Consider the following 19208-nt stretch of genomic DNA (forward strand, 5'->3'; position numbering starts at 1 on the left):
CCTAGATAGTCATTGACTTTGGGCTGAATGGAGGCCCCCCTGAAGTGTTTGGGGACCCTGAAGGGTTGGTGGCCCCCAAGGGCTGAAGGGCTTGTGTTACACCATGGTTGACAACAAGAGTTGAAAAGCCGACCTCATCCATACTTTTAAAGTCCATGATCTTTTGACAATGTGTAATAATTATAGATGTAGCCAAGGTATGATGATTAAGTAGGTTTATTAGATCTTCAGTACAGGATTACAGAAGGATCAGGTCTTAAGTACTGGAATATAGAAAGCCCCACCAGGAGCAGCTCCCTTGCTGCTCAGCCCAATCTCTCAACTGACATCCGTCCACCAGGCATCCATCACATTCTATATTACATCACACATACCAACATTCCACTATTCATTCCACTATTGGTCCAGAAATCAATCGTCCTTTAATCACCCACTACCTCCCCGGCAGACAGCTACGTTCCGCCAACGCGTTTCTTGCTGTCGTGCCCAAGGTTAAACGGACCAGATTGTGAGGCCGTTCCTTCACCCTGAATGTTGCCAGGCTGTGGAATATTTTACCCCTCCACTTAAGGTCCAATCCAGATCTAACTTCCTTCAGGAAACACTTGAAAAATGTTTTGTTCAATAAATAGGTCCCTTTCAACCTCTGTGTCATCCGCCCAACTGTAAGAACACCTTTTTAGTCACAGCGCTTGGACGCCTCCGGGCAGCTATTCGCGCTTTACAAAACGCATTTTCATTTCATTTTATCCACACTGGCTGAGCAGCAAGACAGGTAAGCGGGGAAGGTACATAGCACCCAAACAAAGATCCCACATAATGGCAGAGATAAACCCCTTCTCACAGGCTTCATTTTCATGCAGTGAGAAATATCAATGCAGCTTTTTTTGGCAGGGGAATAGTAAACTTTTTAACCAAAAAGGATTAGCGTGAGAGTTGCGGCACACTGGGAAACACATTTTTTTAACAACTTAAACTGACATATCACAGTACTTTTTAGAACAAAACTTCGTAACCCTTGACGTCTGGAACTGTACCTTGTCTCCTATTGTGAACATTTACATCGTGTCAAATAAGCTTGAACTCAGACAGGCTTACACAACACTTTATACCACAGTAGGCAGAAAGCATGTACTGAACCCAAACAACTGTGTATTTGTCACAACCAATGTACAATCAGACCTATGACTGTACATTAGTGGCATCAAATTTACAACAAAGGTAAATTTGTATGGTAAGTGAACACCATAACCTCTACAGCAGTCAACTAAACGTGGATAAGGGGAAGAACGTTAACTATTCGTGAAAATGCAGAAGAACACACATTGGAAAATAAAGTTTCAACTAGAATTAAGGGTGTATGGGGAACTCACAAAACATTTTTCCTAAATGCATTAAAGAATCATTTAAAGTTTTGTTTAAAAATCACACATGTAACAAGCTATAACCCAATTAGAATTTCCTAGCAGCAGCATGTTTAACCACATTACTTGTCCTATCTGGACAGTTTCCAAAAAAAGCATTTGCAATAGCTTGTACATTCCGTGCATACTTGAGTTATACGTAAATACAGAACTAATTTAAAATCCTTTTTGAAAAATGTCTCAATTAGTTTTGCCATTTTAAAAACACAAGTTAATCCAAATGAGCCGTTGGAGCCTCGTATATCTGACATTTTTTTTTAAAGTCCATATGTGTGCTTACAGCAGTTTATTAGACTGCCTAGTCAGTCAATCAAAATCCTTTTATTCGGTTTATATAAAAACACACCATACAGGCACAATTAAAAACTGACTGACTGCCCATCCTATACAAACATTACAAAGAATCACTAACTACAACGGAAAGAAAAAAGAGACAAATTAATTACTGAACAATTCTTTAAAAAAAAGTGCAACACCTCAAAGTAATCGAAAGAATTTAATGAGAATAATATTTCCATAACTAAATTAATACAGAAGAAAATCTTTAAATAATTGGACACAACACCTGCCATAAATCAAATACCTCAGACAAGTGCACAGTTCATATTTGAGAGTTCTCTAAACTTTGGACCACCATTAAGCCAGAGTCCAATGGTAAGCATGAGCGTATACTTCATAAGAATAATTTTGCTGTTGGATTCGGGCTAAACTTAAAAAGGGTTAATATGCGTGTTTGCTTTACTAGAGATAGTAAGGCAAGACCTCTTACAAGCTATGTATTTAAGGTGGCTGTTGGCCTGTTTCAGTCTGAAACACACACGGTTAACATTGCCCAATTCACTCTTCAACCCTGTGTCTGCTCCAAGTAATCAGGGAAAATAATCTTGAAGTAAATATTTTCAAACTGTATTATCCAAGTGCCAAAAACAGCATGGTATGATATGACTTTGTCCAGTATGGACGATGTCTTCAGAATTCTTTTTTAAAAAGGACGTCACTAATTAAAACTTAATCTCCAGGCTGTTTGAAAAACTAGAAGCCTTGTGCTACGTTTCATATTTGGAACGTTCTATAGAGAAGCAATGCTAAAAAGTAATACAAACTTATAAAATGGGTTTTTAAAAATATGAAATCCTTCACCAATGTTTGGCAAACATCATGATTTTAACTAACTATTTGTGATTTACAGGAGGCTATTTGAAAGTATATTGCCAAACGCTGACATATTTATAGGCAAAATTTGATTCGTGCATTCCAAAGCACTAGGGCAAGAACTATTACTTTCTCAAACATATACAAAAGCCCAATGACAGGAGGAGGAAAATGTTAGGACACCGGGACAACACAAAGTGGGTTAAGGAGACAGGTAGAGGGACAAGGAGACAAGCATTGATATTGTGAAAGTATATACCGTCCTGTTTCACATAAGCAGACCTCAGGCAACACCCCTGCAAGCATAATATTCAGGCGTCAATAACTATGCGCACATCCATGAGAATCCATAACATCACAAGGGCACGCCAATGGCATTAGTATGCTAGATGGGGAAAAAAATACATGCGCATACATATAAATTACAAACAATTTTCCATTTCTACCATCGCATGTCAACCTTTATCAAGTTATAACAGCAGCTTGAGTTGAGGCTAAAGTTCCAAGGGATAAGGGCGCAAGGCAATCGAAGGACCTCAACTCGCTAATAGTAAGCACGACTTTTATGTTAACATGTTGGTCAACCCTTGCCTCCCTTTCAACATTAGCTTTCGTATGGAAGATCTATACACACGTGGAGAATGTGAATGTGTTGCCACACATACATGATCAGTTACTATGCATTCCATGCATATTTCTTTAAAAGCTGAGAACATTTCGTCTTAACGAGCCCACTCTGGTAGAAGGAATGGGACCTCAGACCCCTCCCTGGCTCTGCGTCCTGATTCTTTCTTCATCTTTCATGGAAATGACTCAGACCCCATTTACCTCATCCTCCCCATACGTCCGCACACATGGAGAGCTGAAGCTTGCACTCACCCGGCGAGCTGAAGCTGACACTCACCCTGATGCAGGTCCCGTTGGTCGTACCAAGGTTCGTCCTCCCTCATGTCAAACTCCAACTCCATCACGGTACCGGTGAGCACTCCTGCCATCCGTGCGCTCAGTCTTGAGAGGTAGCCCAGGCTCACTGACAGCGGCACTCACAAGCAGCACTCCCTAACCCCGGCCAGCTCCCTAGCCAGCCAATCCCAGGCTGCTGCCTCGCCCAGCGCCGCTCCAAGCCGGCCGAGCCCGTCCGGAGATACCCGAGCCCCGCTCCTCGCGCTACGTGGCAGTTACTACAGGAGGATTCAAACCACAACTGAGCAAGCCGCCCATATCATGCACGTGCAAAGCTTCCGTCGTCCTGTGCAAACACTAGGCCGCATAATATGGATAGCAGCCATATTAGGTGTAGTTAACTAGTGATTTAAAGGTGAGCGCAAGATTCCAAAACTGCTGGGAGCAAATTACGAGCTGCCAGAAAAGGCAGGGGAATACCGTCCACGTTGTGTAGAGATGAAAGGCATACAAACGTCTACTCTATTCTAATACCGGTGAACGCACAAGAAGTTTGACAAGGTGTGTTTTTTGTTGTTGCAATTTTATATAGCGCGCACTGCACCCGAAGGTATTAGAGCGCTTTAAATGAGCAGTATTTACATTACACATGGACGGTAAACTATGGAGAGATTAAGTGATTTGCCCAGGATCACCGGATGTTAAACTGACGCCGAGATTAGAACCCGGTTTCTCAGTTGCAAAGACGGCCGCTCTGGTTGTAACGTCACATCCTCTCTCCTAGGTATTATTTTATATTGTATATATATAAACATGATCCGGTGGAAATTCCATATTGACATTACTAAATCTGTAGGTTTTACTTAGACTAGCGCCCCATTCTCAAGACTGATCATGTAATCAATGTCGTCATCCTAGCTGGTGAAATTGGCCAGTCTGTGTTTTGGCAAACTCTCCATCCAACATGGCCGCTACCGTAACTCCAGATCTCCGATTACTTCTAACTGCTTTCACTCTGGCAGTTTCATAGCAACAGATCACGCCCACTACCGGGTTCGACCGGCACCTGTCAGGTGTCAACAGGATGCAGCGAATGGGAGGCTGGAGATGCCGAGAGTGAGACCCTCTATTGCACAAGTACCGCTTCTTATGAATGTTCTCTGCTGCTGCGCGCTTTTTGTTCGTGCTGTGCTTCACTCACTTCTGCTCACCTTTTATGTAAACGCTGTTTGTATAGCGCGTCTGATATAATTTCCAACGCCTCCTCTGGCACTGTTTTGCTGCATACTGTAACTGTTGATTATCAGCGCCCTCCTTTGCTCAGCTGCTTATCCTGAAAAATAATTTGACTGAGCAGTTACGCTCTTGCCTGTTTGATGAATTATAAGGACATTAATTACAATGTGAACATAATTAGGATAATAGTTTAATTTACTTTGCTTCCAGTGGTATTAAGACGTTCTTTTTGGCAATGAGTCACGTGGGTTTGCTGTCGAATTGTTTAACTTATTATCTTGCCCAGGAAAGAGTGAATGTGAATGATGAGAAAGGGAGGCGGTAGGAGAGAACGGTGATATGAGTACATGATAAGTGATGGGGAGGGGCCAGAGAAGGAGGGAGACCAGACTGGAGGTGAGGGGCACTACTAAAGGAAGACCGGAGAGGCGAGTGATGGGCAGCGAGAGTGATGGAGAAAGCAAGTGTGATGGGGATAGGAGAGACTAGTGAGCGAGGAAGACACCGGGATAGAGGTAGGAACATGCCAGCTACAAGGGTAGCTAGACAGTTCAGTTTTGAGGCACTCAAATGAGCTATACATTTCCCAAGTGATTACTCTTAAACTACACTATGCTCAAGAAACTGACAGCCACATTTTGGTCGAGAAACTAGCCACAAAATGAGAATCCCAGGTATCAACCTTGGAAACTGTCCTCTTCATACAGAGAGCAGGTGTGGGTGGAACAGGCCCACATTTGATTTTTGGTCAGTTCTGCGCAGGTTGCCAAATTTTTTTCTCTTCCAATTGTTATTACACTCTCTTGGGGTTCATGTAAAGCAGTAGGCACTGCCCACAACTTATAAAGGTTACTTAGAGCCTAACTGTCCCTTTGTAGCTCATTCCTTATAATCCGTCGCTTGGTGCTGAAACTGTTCAAAATGTTGACAACTACCAGTGAAGAACATGAAAAGGGCACAGGGCTGCACAGACCGATTACACCCCACTGCTCACCCACACAGGACACACACCTACTTGCGCGGTAGAAATGCAAGTTTCCTTTACATACAGACATTTTTTTACCACATATTCACCAGCAGTGAAGGTGAGTCTGACTGAAGAGGGTGAGGTGGACCAAGTCATTGGGGAGGTAGTGAGCGAGGTGGCAAGAGGGAAAGATAGAAGAGAGGGGAGCGGACGTTTCTGCTCCGCCTAACTGGCCCTGGCCACCATCCCACAGATCGGCAAGATCACAGCTGGAGCAAGATCCCTCTTCTACCTCGCTGAAAAGACCTGTAACTCCCTGCCTCTGCACCTCAGGCAATCACCACTGTGCTGCAATTTTAGAAAGGACAGCAATACTTGGCTCTTTACTAAACCGCACATCTCCTTCCTCCCACTCAGCACCCTGAGACCCTCACAGGTTTGTAGTCGCGCTTCATAAGAAAGTTGATTGATAATGGGGAGGAGAGTTACCTGGAGAGGGAGATGGGTAAGGCAGAGGGATGGAAGAAAGGAATAGAGGGTGATGAGGTGAAAATAAGAAGTAGGGTAAGTCAGAAAGACCGAGGGAATGAGGCAGGCAGCGAGGTGGAGAGAGAAGTGTGAAATGAAGACACAAAGGTCAGGTGAAGCGATAGAGGAGGTTGACACACATTAAGAGGTTGCTGAAAAAATGGAGGGTGTAATGTGTGAAGAATGAGGGATTAAGGAGGATGAAGTGGAGATAGGAGGTTGAGGTAAAGCAATAAGAGGGGGAGGCGGGAAGAAGCAGAGGGTGAGGTGGGGAGGAAAGCAAGATAATGTGGAGGCTGAAGCAGACAGAAAGGAGACTGGGATGTAGAAAGCAGAAGGAATGAAGTCCTTAAGCGCACATGCCGGAAACTGGAGAAGAACGGGCTCCTCGAACGATCCCCAGACAGCTACACAGTCCACAAGAACGCCACCCACAGACACCATCAACTCATCAGAACCGCCAAGAGGACCACATTCAAGGACCGCCAGGACAACAACGCACACAACAGCAAAGAGCTCTTCAGCATCGTGAAGGAACTCTCCAACCCCAGCGCCAACACCACCAACATTCCCCCATCGCAGGGCCTATGCGACTCGCTGGCCTCCTTCTTCAACCCCAAGATCACCGACATCCATGACAGCTTCAACGCCTCGACCCCCCCCGCCTACCACCCAGTCTCCCACCACGACCATCACCCGCACCAGCCGCCTGATCTCCTGGTCCAACGTCAGCGACGATGACACCATCAAGATCATGAACTCCGTCCACTCCGAATGCCCGTCCGACCCATGCCCACACCACGTCTTCAACAAAGCCAGCACAGTCATCGCTCCCCATCTCCGAAGAGCGATCAACATCTCCTTCGAGACAGCAACCTTCCCGGAGAGCTGGAAGCACGCCGAGAACAACGCCTTACTTAAGAAACCCAAGGACCTCAAGAACTTCCGTCCTATCTCCCTGCTCCCGTTCCCGGCGAAGGTCACAGAGAAAATTGTCAACAAATAACTGACCCGCTACCTCGAGGACAATAACATCCTGGACCCGTCCCAGTCCGGTTTCCGCAACAACCACCGCACTGAAACCGCCCTCATCACTGCCACCGACAACATCAGGACCCTGCTGGACAACGGAGAAACAGCAGCCCTCATCCTCCAGGACCTGTCAGCCGCCTTCAACACGATCTGCCACCTTGCTCTAAGAGCACGCCTTTGCGACGCTGGAATCCAAGAGAAGGCACTGGACTGGACCACACCCTTCCTCTCCGGGAGAACCCAGAGCGTCCGCCTCCCACCCTTTCGCTCCAAGGCCACCGAGATCATCTGCGGCGTAACACAAGGCTCCTCACTCAGCCCGACGTTGTTCAATATCTACATGGCACCGCTTGCCCACGTCGCCCGACAGCACAACCTCAACATCATCTCCTACATTGACGACACCCAGCTGATCATCTCCCTCACCAAAGACCCTCTCACCACCAAAGCCAACCTCCACAGAGGAATGAAGGCCATCACCAAATGGATGAAGGACAGCAGGCTGAAGCTGAACTCTGACAAGACGGAGATCCTCATCCTCTGCTCCACCCCCTCAAACTGGGATGACTCCTGGTGGCCAACATCGCTGGGATCAGCCCCGACACCTACTGACCATGCACGCAACCTCGGGGTCCTCCTCGACTCCACCCTCTCCATGACCAAGCAGGTCAACGCTGTCTCCTCATCCTGCTTCAACACCCTCCGAATGCTCCGCAGGATCATCAAGTGTATCCCCACCGAAACGAGAAAAACTGTCACCCAGTCCCTCGTCACCAGCAGACTGGACTACGGAAATGCCCTCTACGCAGGAATGACAACCAAGCTCCTGAGACAGCTGCAACGCATCCAGAATGCCACGGCACGGCTGATCCTCGACATCCCCCGCCGCAGCCACATCACACCCCACCTGAGAGACCTACACTGGCTCCCCGTCAAGAAGAGGATAGCCTTCAAACTCCTCACCCACGCACACAAAGCCTCCCACAACGCCGGCCCAGCCTACCTGAACAGACGACTCAGCTTCCACACCCCCACCCGCAACCTCCGCTCAGCCGGCCTCGCCCTCGCCACAGTCCCCCCGCATCTGTACAACAGCCGGCGGCGGCAGATCCTTCTCCCACCTCGCCGCCAAAACCTGGAACACCCTCTCCACCAACCTACGACAGACCCAAGACCTACTGGCCTTCAGAAGACTTCTCAAAAGACCTGGCGCTTCGACCAGTAGCAGCTCCCCTACTCCCCCCCCCCCCGCGCCTTGAGACCCTCACGGGTATGTAGCGCGCTTTACAAATACCTTGATTGATTGATTAAGTACAAATTCCCAGAAATCCAGAGTAAAATTAGTAAAGTATACAAATTAGGCCCTGAGCCAGGACTCTGGTACCTGGGAAATACAGGGCAACATTATTCTTCTTCATGGCCCACCAGTGCTTCTTCATGACCCTCCCAAATCCAGAATCCTGCAGCCGGGCCTCAGTGTCACACTTTTTAAACCTCTGTTTATCCTCTGAACAAGTGAAATACCTGTCATAGACTTCAGTGAGATCACTGACTTGAAAATATTCCTTGTCCCCTAACAATGTTTCATTTTCATTGATTTGGATAGGTCCACTCTGCAAAACGTACCTTCCAAAGTAGTGTGATGAACGCTGTTATCACTTCATACGACACTTTGACCTAATTACGACAGCAGGGCTAATTCTATATCAACTGTTGATTGCATCTGAAATGGTATTCCAAGTTGGGCGTATTTGCAAATGCACATGCACCCATTGCTATGTGTAAATAACACGCTGTGTGCAATTTGCCCATAAGTGCACTACAGATAATAGTTGGGCAGGATTTTGTTATCAACTTATGTGAAATTCCTATATGTATATTTTGGGACACAGCCTTGAACCAGTCTACTGAGGTTTAGCTCATTTGCTGTAGGTGCTCGCTTTCCTCCTTATTACACTTTTTCAGGACAATCCTATTCATAAAGCCGCAGTGTGCATGACATCCTCTTTTGTGCGTTCCTCCCATGTGGCCAATCCCAATGGGATCTCAAGCTTGACGTCTATGAGGAGCAGAAAGTAGGACATTTTAAGTCCTCTACCAGCTGGGTGTAGGACTCAGGATAAACACTCTAAAAACGGGGCATTTCCAGAGAAAAAGGGGTGGTTGAACATCACTCTTCAAAAGTAAAAGGTATGCCCATGTCTGGTATACAATGGGGGGGGGGGGTTATTTTGTCAGTTGTTGTATATGTACAGTTCTATACTTCACATTAATGACACGTTTTTAAAAATATTCCTGACTATTCTTAATTTCAACTGTCTTCTGGTCGATGGACCATTAGTTGACGAGTTGATAGTGACTATGATTAACTAAACAGTTTAATACTTTATTTAAATAACCACAAGGTCATTTATCCGGTTAAAAATATTATCTTATTAAATTAAATGCTCATTTCAGATTACCAGTACACACACAAGACCACTTATAGGAAAACAATGTATCAAGCAATATAATCAAAATTAATCATTTGCCTCAACATCAAAGCGACAATAAGGGTAAGGGAAAGAACGTTCAGCAAAATTACTTTGCAGAAATATATTGCAGAGTTTAAGCGTTTAAGGAGGGTGTTACCCACCAAAGAATCAGGAAACCACTTCCTTGGCAGATGTTGTGTCAGGGGTCCCCAGAGATAGGCTCGGAGGACAAAGTTAACAGGACAGGTGCAGTTTAAGTCTTGCAAATAACTGGCAAACAATAATCCCCAATCTATCTACCTTTGATCTAGTTCTCCTCAGATGCAGTCTCCTCCCCAGCACTCCACAACGTTATCGTACCTAAGGTGCTCTTTGACGTGGCGCTAGTCCGCTTTCCCAAGATCTCTGGGTCTCGATATCTCTCTCTCTCTCTCTGTCTCAGTCTCTCTCTCTCTCTCTCTCGATGATCTGCCGCCACACCCACAATTTGGGATATCAAGTATACCTTAATTCCTAGCTCACTATCTTACAATGTTGCAGTGTCAGCAGAAACTCGGCCAGTGATTGGTTGACACAGGTCATGTTAGTCTCCTCATCAGGTTCTCATCGCAAATCCATCCCATACTGGTTTTAACAAAAGAAGTTTTAAGAATAAACACATTCATATACTACTAATATTAATTGTAATACATTCTGCAACATTTTAATATTACGACATCCGCTTTACATTCAAATTGCACATAGCGGTGGCAGTTCCCACAGTCGCTATTGCATCTTGGCATATAAACAATAGGACACAGGTCAACATGGCCTTCATACAGATTACATCAGCTGGTAGTTCGGGAGCAGGCAGAGCTCTCCACTCATGTGTACACATGCAGGCTCGGACAAGTGGCCATTTTCATGGGGCCCCAATCTCGTACTAAAGTAAATAGACACACAAGAATAATAATTCATGAAATAAAACCAATTATGTTTACCTCCCTCCATACTATTACCCTGTATTAGTTATTACCTAGCGAAAGCTAATAATGCAAAGCAGCTTTTCTGTTATTCATGCACAACAAGCAAAATGTGCAATGTACAACATAGCATAAACATGCACCAGTACGATTTTCCACAGCATAAACAGTTAATACATGCTCATGACATCATGGTTTAATATATTAGTTAAAATGCTTTTGCCCCATGTGTGTGTTCAAGGTTGGTTAGTCCATGCAGTTAATACATTATTATGGAGGTACCTCATTTCATGAGGGTGTAATTTTACAAACCTCACTCCATCAATACTGACTTGTATGGTCCCAGCAATATTTGGACGGGCCAGCAATAGCGGGGGCGGGCCGGCGTAAACAAAGTGACGGTGGCCCATCAGTCGTTTTATAATGGCCTGACCTGTCTGAAACTTTGAAGAACAGATGGGGAATCACGGGAAGTTCTATTTACATTTTCATACATAAACAGCTCTTCTGCAACTAATATGCCCAGTGGGTGTGCAAACAGTAGATTACTCAGCACTCAGTTTGAATGATTCAAACATCAATGTAATAAAGTGAATTGTTAGATTTTCCATTCAGAACTCTACTCTAATAAATAATGGCAGTAGGGGGCATGGCTGGCTAGGTCTAAAGATGGCTCAGTTGTTGAGAGAACCTGCTCGAGCCCTGATGGCTGAGTGATCACTTCAGTCCATGCTCTTTGAATAGGACCTTGGAGTATCTATTATGACAGTCGGTCTCCCAGCCACAGCAATGGATCATCATGCGGCCCCCTCCCTTCCTCCAAGACCTGCAATATGAGCCATATCTCGCTATAAACGGAGATCTGAGATTCTGGTGGTCTCAATCTGTCAATGTTTCTGACCCAATTGGAGGATTGTATGTGGTATACCCACACTCTGGCTCAATGAAATCACCACCACGACCAAAACCCCTGGGGCTAGAAGTTGAGTTGTGGGTGGGTGATCGAGTTGGAGTTGTGCTAAGGGTGTTTCATCATGTGATGTGATCTCCACAATATGTGGTGCTTCTTGGAGCCACCCTCCCAGGAGGATTGGCCCATTAAACGGAGTAAGAGTTCTATGCTGGCAAAAGGTCGTTGGGCACCCTGGATGATTATGACCTGTCTGTGGTGGACCATGACTTTTGGCATATTTTGGGGAATGGAGCAAACAATGTAGGCTATAGATCATGCAGTGCAGACATTGGAGGTTCAAGAGGATGATGCGTAAAGAAGGATACAAGAAGGGTTCACATTTCAACAGTGTGGGTTAAGTGTTTTGTACGGCTTGAGGAGAGAATTTATAATCTGGGCTTCTTCTATAGAAGTCCGAGTTTGAGAACGTTGCGAGTCCCAGTGGCGTTCATGCCTGAAGATCTGATATACAAAATGGAGGGGTGTGAAGGTGCTGTTTGGGTTGCCAAAGGAGGTTGATTACAGACTGATTAGAAAGACAACCATGTTTCCTTTGTATTGCCAAAAAGCAGACACTCGCCACAACAAGACACTCGGGGAAGTGGTCAAAACTAAAGACTTAAGGAACCAGACTTGTGTAAGGTGATTAAAAAACTTGTGCGTAATGTGAGGCAGGCGATGTGAGGTTACTGTTGTATTCCCTGACTTGAGCACATTGGCAAGGAACAAATCTCTAAAGTATATCAGAAATGAGATGTTGGGATAATAGCCTCCATGGGGTTAATCATAAGACTCCGGTCGAAGTAGGATGGCCAGTCATATTCATTTTTGCAGGTTTGTCCTACGTTTTGGGGCCTGTCCTTTGCCTGGACTCAGTTGGTGAGGGATACAAAATGCCCAACATTTTTCTGCTCACAGCTAGATGCCTGACAGAACTCCTGGAGCTACCTGGCCTTGTCCACATCTCACTTTTTCACCCGTCAATGAGCTGTGAGAGAGATGCCTGTCTGTGGGCAAAGAGTGTTGCTTGAGCACATGAGCGGATCGGTACAATGCAGCTTCTGGGACAAGTCACCTTTAGAGATTCTAATAGGGAATGTGAAGATCTGCAGTTATTCACCCCTGAATGTGTGAATGAAAATCATGCATTTTGTGCTTATTTCATTCGTTAAGCTTTCTCCACGGGTCACACACATGGTTAGATTGAGTGACAAAGGCATAGGGCGAGTATGATTTTGCACAAGATCAAACAATTTCACGAAGGCGAAGACCTGATGGTAATACAGTACTGCTTGTTTCAAAGGCTATTACTTTACAAGACATATGATATTTTAGTGAATAGACAAGGAGAGGATGTATTGTATACCCATACTGCCCTGAGATAATATCTATGCAGTTTTTTACCATACATTTTCTAACACTGAATACTCCAGGTTTTGGACACAATAGGGACGGAGAAAGAAGTTCATGGTGGGAGGTCTCATTCCATAGGTATAACTGATGTATGGTGAGTTACGATTTTAAGTGAACCTGTGAGTGATTGTGGTTGTAACTTCGAACTCAAAGGAACAATCTTTTTTCTTCTACTGCTTAGTAGTGCCCTGTTTCCTCTGGTTGTAGGACCACCTATCTAGTATAAATACTACGTGGTTTCTGGACTGTATCCATGGTGAATACAGCTGTTTCCCATTGATGGTTCAGGTCTTATCTATTTTGTAAACTTGACTCTTCAAAGGTGCTCTATGGCTCATAATCCTCTCCGTTCTAAAACATACGTTTTTAAATGTAACTGCACATGCAAGGGATCACCACATGCACAATGTGTCCTGCGAAGTGACCAGGGAAAGTTGTCCACCTTCGACTGGAGGTTTAAGGAAAACATTACCTTTCCCATTCAAAATAAGCTGGAGTGTCTCTGGCAGGCTTAAACTCTGAGCTGGGCTGTATTAAACATGTTTGACACTTCTTTCAATCCATCTGCAGTTAGTTGAACACAGATGCTAATTTCATAAATGGCATACCCAGGTGAGGTCTAATCCGGGAGAGAGGGTGGCAGCACCTATGAAACACTTGCATCTCTGCCGTCCTCTTTTCTCCCTTTGTTTCTACAAGCACGTCAGTGAATTTGACTGTGAGCAATTCTTCTTTGATGGGTTTCATTGAATTATGTGATTTGTCTTATGCTTCTGACTTGGATACTTCGTTGACGATAGGGTCTGGGCTACACTGTATGACTTTGTACATTTATTAATAGACAAGTTTAAATATAAATGATATCAGTAACTTTGCTTTAGAAATACTTTGTTGAAATACTAGAGCAAACAAGGTGTTCCTATCCCATAGGCAACCGCATTATTTGCAAGTAAAATATCCCAAGGCCAGTATGTAAAAAGCACATTTTTACAAAGTTCACCAAACAGCAAACCACATCTAAGTAAGATAAGTATTTTCAAATGCAGTAGGTTTTGCCTTGTCCAATCCTCTCCACAAAACCCGGACAATGACAAAAACACTTGTCTTGTGCTTTTGAGAAGTTAGCTTACTGTTTCCACATTAGTATAAAGGAGCATAATATTGATACCTGTACAGTGGAACAACTAAAGCCTCTGCACAGCTGCAATTATGCACCATCTTCCCGATAGTTCACCCACATAAGCCAATATATCTGGCAAAAAATCCCCTAGCCTCAATTCCATGGATTTTACAATACTGGATATCTATTTAGACTTACTTGAATCTCTAGTAACTCTGAAAGATAGCAAAGAGTCATTAGGTCCTTTTAATGGTACATAGAGTGATGGTTATAGTTTTGAAAACGACCCATCCAGTGCTCCAGAAGTTCGTTTGGATGTGTCTAGCCATCTTACACGAGACTAGATTCGATATTGAGAAACGCTTCAAGTAATGCATAGAGTTTTGTATTACATTTAAAAAAAAGACTTTTAGTTCCGACCATATTTTGAAGTTTTAATTTGCATTATTAGTATCCTTAACTAGTTCCCCTAATTAGTCAGATGTGACCTAAAGACATTGTGCTCAGACTGTCCCTGTGGTTAATTACTCCAGAATTGAATTTAACAGCAAAGGAAACATTACTCGAAGGAACGTGGCATCTGCAGCAGAAAAAACAACATTCAAGAGAAATGGGAAACAAAGGAAAAATCTGTTGACTAAATATATTCTTTACGAAGGATAGACCTAGATGGTCAAGTACTGCTAGAGGATTTTCCTTTAGAACCCAAACCATCTCCTCTGCTTTTCGATGCTTTATATACAATCTTAGAAGACATGACAACATTCATTAGCCCAATTGGAGGAGGAGAAAAGGAGAGTTAAATACAATAATTAAGTGATATTGAAAGCAAGAAAATGAAAAATGAAGCGTAGAATAACTAAAAAGCTATTTAAATGTCAACATTTTCTATCAGATCAATTAAAAACTGTGTCCTCTGACATCAGTAACATTGGTGTGCATGATCTACTTTCAATGTTGCCACAAGATGATCATAATACTATACTTATTCCTTATCTATTGATTTTGTAGATCTTTGTCCAGATTAAGATTGGCCTGTAAATATGTATAGAATACTCAATCTGTTGTCTATACATTGGTTATTTCATTCCTTGTCTACAGCAGATATTAAACTGGTTATTTTTATAGAATATGATTTGTCTAGAGTAAGAGCAGAATTTCGGTTTAAGTTGACCCCAATCAATAATCCTAAACAAGCTCTTTTTTTCATAAAACATGTGTGATGTGAGGTCTACGCTAACAATAGCTGCCACATTTGGCAGGTCCATGCGGATGTGCTGCTCCAAACCATATTTTTCTTTAAATTCTGGGACTTCTAGTCATGTTTTATAATGCCATAAACAAGATACAAGTCCCAGAATTTGTAGGAAAAAAAATAGATTACATCACGCATGGGCCTCATAAACTTGGCAGGGATGTCACACTATTTGTATTAAATAATCTTTTAGAGAAAATAACTTCCATCTAACTGCTGGGTACAATTTATGTTCTGATACATTTTATACATTAACACAGAATGATGACCGGTCAGTAGTGGTGCAAGTCAGTGCTAAAGGTATAACAGTTAGGGCCTGACTACGATGCGGTTCGGACCGCAACCGCCAGCTCTGACTCATTACGATGCGTGCGGTCGTAGGGACCAACCAACACAATCCGACGGGCTCATGGAGCTCGTTGGTCAGTCGGAAAGGCCTCATAGTCCCTTAAGGATGGCGTTTCAGTCGTTGGGGATTATGATGTCGGTTTCTGACATGGAAAGGCTGTCAGAAAGCAACATTGGGGGCCCCTGGCAGGTCCCCCTTCCCTCCCGGCCTTCCGCATCTGTGCTTGATGGGCAACTATGGTGCCCCCATGAACATCCCTGCACGGTGGAGGGATGTTCACAAACTCCCATTTCTCAATGGAAGCTTGTGCTGCAGGTGTTTTCCGTGTGCGGTCACATCAAAATAATGCGGTTGGATCCGCGGACCTGAGGTCAGTCGGTTCCTAAACCTCAGCAATGTCAGTCGGAGGCAACTCCAACAGACATCGTAACCAGGCCCTTAATGTCCTTCAGTAGCCAGAACTTTATTCTGTTATTAAGAGTAAAGAGTAATCTTGGTCTTGACTGTCTGGAACTCTGAATAGAAATAAAATATCTAACCAAATCAGACCAATAACTTAGCTACACATGTTCTATCCTCTCTTGGAATCAAATATGATTACCTATTCAAAAATGTGTTCCTTAACAATGCTGATTGCAACTATTATCTGCTTCCATAAAACCTGGAAAATTGATAACTTCGGAATAATTTTTTAATGTTATTAATACTTATGCCAAACGTCTAGGTCATTCCAGTGGAAGCATAACAATACTTGTTTCTATACAGTATGATTGGAATTATGACATTATTCCCCACTCCTGTAATGACGTGCAATGTATTGGGACTTAATTTTATTTTAGAAGCTATATAGGCCCAGATTAGCTCCCTCCGACTTTTCAATGTTTATATTCCTCCCGGTTAAAAATATGACTATGTTATTTATTTCATAAATAACATACATTTGAAGGAGCAGGTTCGGCGGGTATTAATTGTAGGTGAATTTAATACAAAGCTCTCTAATTTAGCTGTACAGATATATAGAAATATAGAAACCTAGACTTAGAAGATAATACCTGAAATATTCCTGAAACATGATTCCCTCATAATCATAGGGCAGACAAACGTGAAGGGCTAATACTTTAAAACCTAAGGGCAATTGGTGGCTTGGTAATTAACAGTTGTGTGGAACCTAATATACCTGCTCATATGACCATCAAAACCAAACACACAAGCTCCATATATAATTATTTAGTTTCCACCACTGAGACATTTGACATGTATACTGAAGTTCATATTTAAATTAAACTCTTATGGGTCATGTGGTGTTGAAAGTTAGTTTAGATCTTTCACTTCAGAGGATCCCAGATGGCACTGTAGGTATTGGCATCTCTAAAGATGACATCAAAACATCATGTGGCTATTATGTTGGATCGCCCTTAAAAAGATTATTTTAGCAAATTTATAATGTGTGTACAAACTCATCCTCTGCTGCCATAAATGTTAGTTCCTGAGTTTGAATCTTGTGTTCAGAAAAAAGTAAAGGCAATGGAACAAAACGGTAAATCTCCAAAGGGAAAAATTACAACTTTAAAAGATTTCCAAGATTCAAACATATCAGCTGGAATAAACCTATTCATAAGTGTGAGAAAGCAGCTTATTAGCTGGTTTGGTTGTGAGACCTCTCTCTGTAATAATGTCACTATTCTGTATCGGGCCCAGTTAGATTAATTTAAACCGTAGCTCGGCCCTGGGTAGCTGTGGCATAGAGCAGCGAGGCTTAACTCAAAGGAAACTAGTGTAAAGCATTTACCAGTACCAAAACAGTTAATACGTTGAAAACACAATAAAAATCCCACTGTAATTTATTTTAAAAAAAATGCTAATAAACTAATAGACACCAAGGCAACAAAAATCGGATTAAGGGAACAGTAGATATGATTTTTGTTTTTAGTTTTAGAGGTTTCTAGCTCCGAAAAGTGCAAAGCACCAACCACAGGTATTGGGTAATGCTAGACCAAGTCAAAGTCAAACGTTAAGGCCGACCATGATGGATCATGGGTCGGATAAGGGAACCAGGTTCGTCTAGGTGAAAATTTTACCTGCAGACTTGGGGCTTGATTTAGATCTTGGTAGACGGGTTACTCCGTCACAATGGTGACGGTTATCCCGTCTGCTCAAATAGAAATCTCATAGGATACTTGTAACAAGGCCACTCCTGATTTAAGCTTGTACAGTTGGTTGTCACATCCTGCAGCCCATCCTTTCAGAAGGAGGTCACACCTCTTCCCAGCCAAGGCCCTTTTGTTTCTTTTTCTGAAAGCAGTTTACTCCTTCCAGCAGTCTGCCAGGTGGCAGTGATTATATCAGAAAGGGCTATAGGCAGGATTATGCCAATTTTCTAAATGTGGCATTTCCAGAACAGTCATTTAAACATTTTGAGTCCTTGAACTTTGGTCTAGCTATTCCCATGCTGAAGTTACACATTATAACGTGTTATGACGTAAAGTTTTCTGTGGCAGAGCCAGCCGTAGCCACAGTGAAAAAACGAAGATTTGTCACTGCCAGTACGTGTAAAACGTAAGCACACAGGTCCAATTTTGAAAATTCCATGCATCCTGCCATATGATGCACTAAGAGCTTACCTTAGGGGTGACTTATATTTATTAGAAAGGAAGGTTTAGGTCTGGAAAAGGAGTTATTTTGCCAGGTCAAACTTGCAGTTTTAAAACTGCTACACTAGGCTGCAGTGGCATGCTTAGAAACGTTTTCACTAGGCCGCAGTGGCAGGCCTAGAGTCTTGTTTTCATTTTCTCCCTGTAGTGGTGGCACAATCACTGCAGTCCATTAGTGCCATTAAACTTAAAGGCCCTGGGTACACAGAGACCTATATACTAGACACCTAGCGGTAAGTTACATTTGCTAAAGAAGTATTAGCCAATTGCACGTATACTTTAGGAGTCAGAGCACATACACTGAGGGCTGGATCTCAGTGTGTCAGTAAACCTGTTCCAAGTCTAGAAAAAGGTCTGGGAAAAAGTGACAGTGAACCTGCAAAAAAGGACCTTGCCTTACAATAAGCGGTTTACACAGAATTCAGCAGGTCATTCAAAGGAGTGTATGAGACCTCGAACAATGTGGGGAAAAAAGCAGGAGGACTTATACAGGTATTATTTGAATCGAACAGCTCAGGAAAGAAATACAAGATGTTTTATTATAGCCCTGACATGTGGGTCAAAGGTTAACACGTCTGCAATCTCTATTCTACCAAAGGTCTGGTTTGATAACATCTGTGAGTTATATGTAATGAATACAAATGTAATCTCTGATCGCCATCATACCACATTGTATGTACTTCAGTCTTCTAAGATAGTTTCTCCCGTGACACCTCATGATATTGTTAGTTACATGAATACTGCTAGATATTTGGGGTAATGAGCCCAGTGATAGCGTAAAAAAACCTGT

General features: G+C 43.2%; 2 protein-coding genes across 4 annotated transcripts in view; one reads left to right on the forward strand and one right to left on the reverse strand.

Annotated features, from left to right (window-relative positions):
• CDR2 (cerebellar degeneration related protein 2) overlaps nt 1-3786 on the reverse strand; it is a 133646-nt gene extending 129860 nt beyond the window's left edge. The window contains exon 1 of the mRNA XM_078665129.1: nt 3481-3786. Within this exon, the coding sequence (XP_078521255.1) occupies nt 3481-3571 (91 nt within the window). The 5' untranslated portion in view covers nt 3572-3786. The remainder of the gene's footprint in view (nt 1-3480) is intronic.
• Nucleotides 3787-3890: 104 nt separating this feature from the next.
• LOC144786143 (transmembrane protein 180-like) overlaps nt 3891-19208 on the forward strand; it is a 165685-nt gene continuing 150367 nt past the window's right edge. The window contains exon 1 of one of the 3 annotated variants that reach the window (XM_078665128.1): nt 3891-4040. The gene's annotated coding sequence lies outside the window, so the exon portion shown is untranslated. Of the gene's footprint in view, nt 4041-4471; nt 4617-19208 lie in introns of those variants that run through there. The other 2 variants (XM_078665127.1, XM_078665126.1) reach the window with 2 other exon arrangements.

This window comes from Lissotriton helveticus, chromosome 10, assembly GCF_964261635.1.
Source record: "Lissotriton helveticus chromosome 10, aLisHel1.1, whole genome shotgun sequence".
NCBI lineage: Eukaryota > Metazoa > Chordata > Amphibia > Caudata > Salamandridae > Lissotriton > Lissotriton helveticus.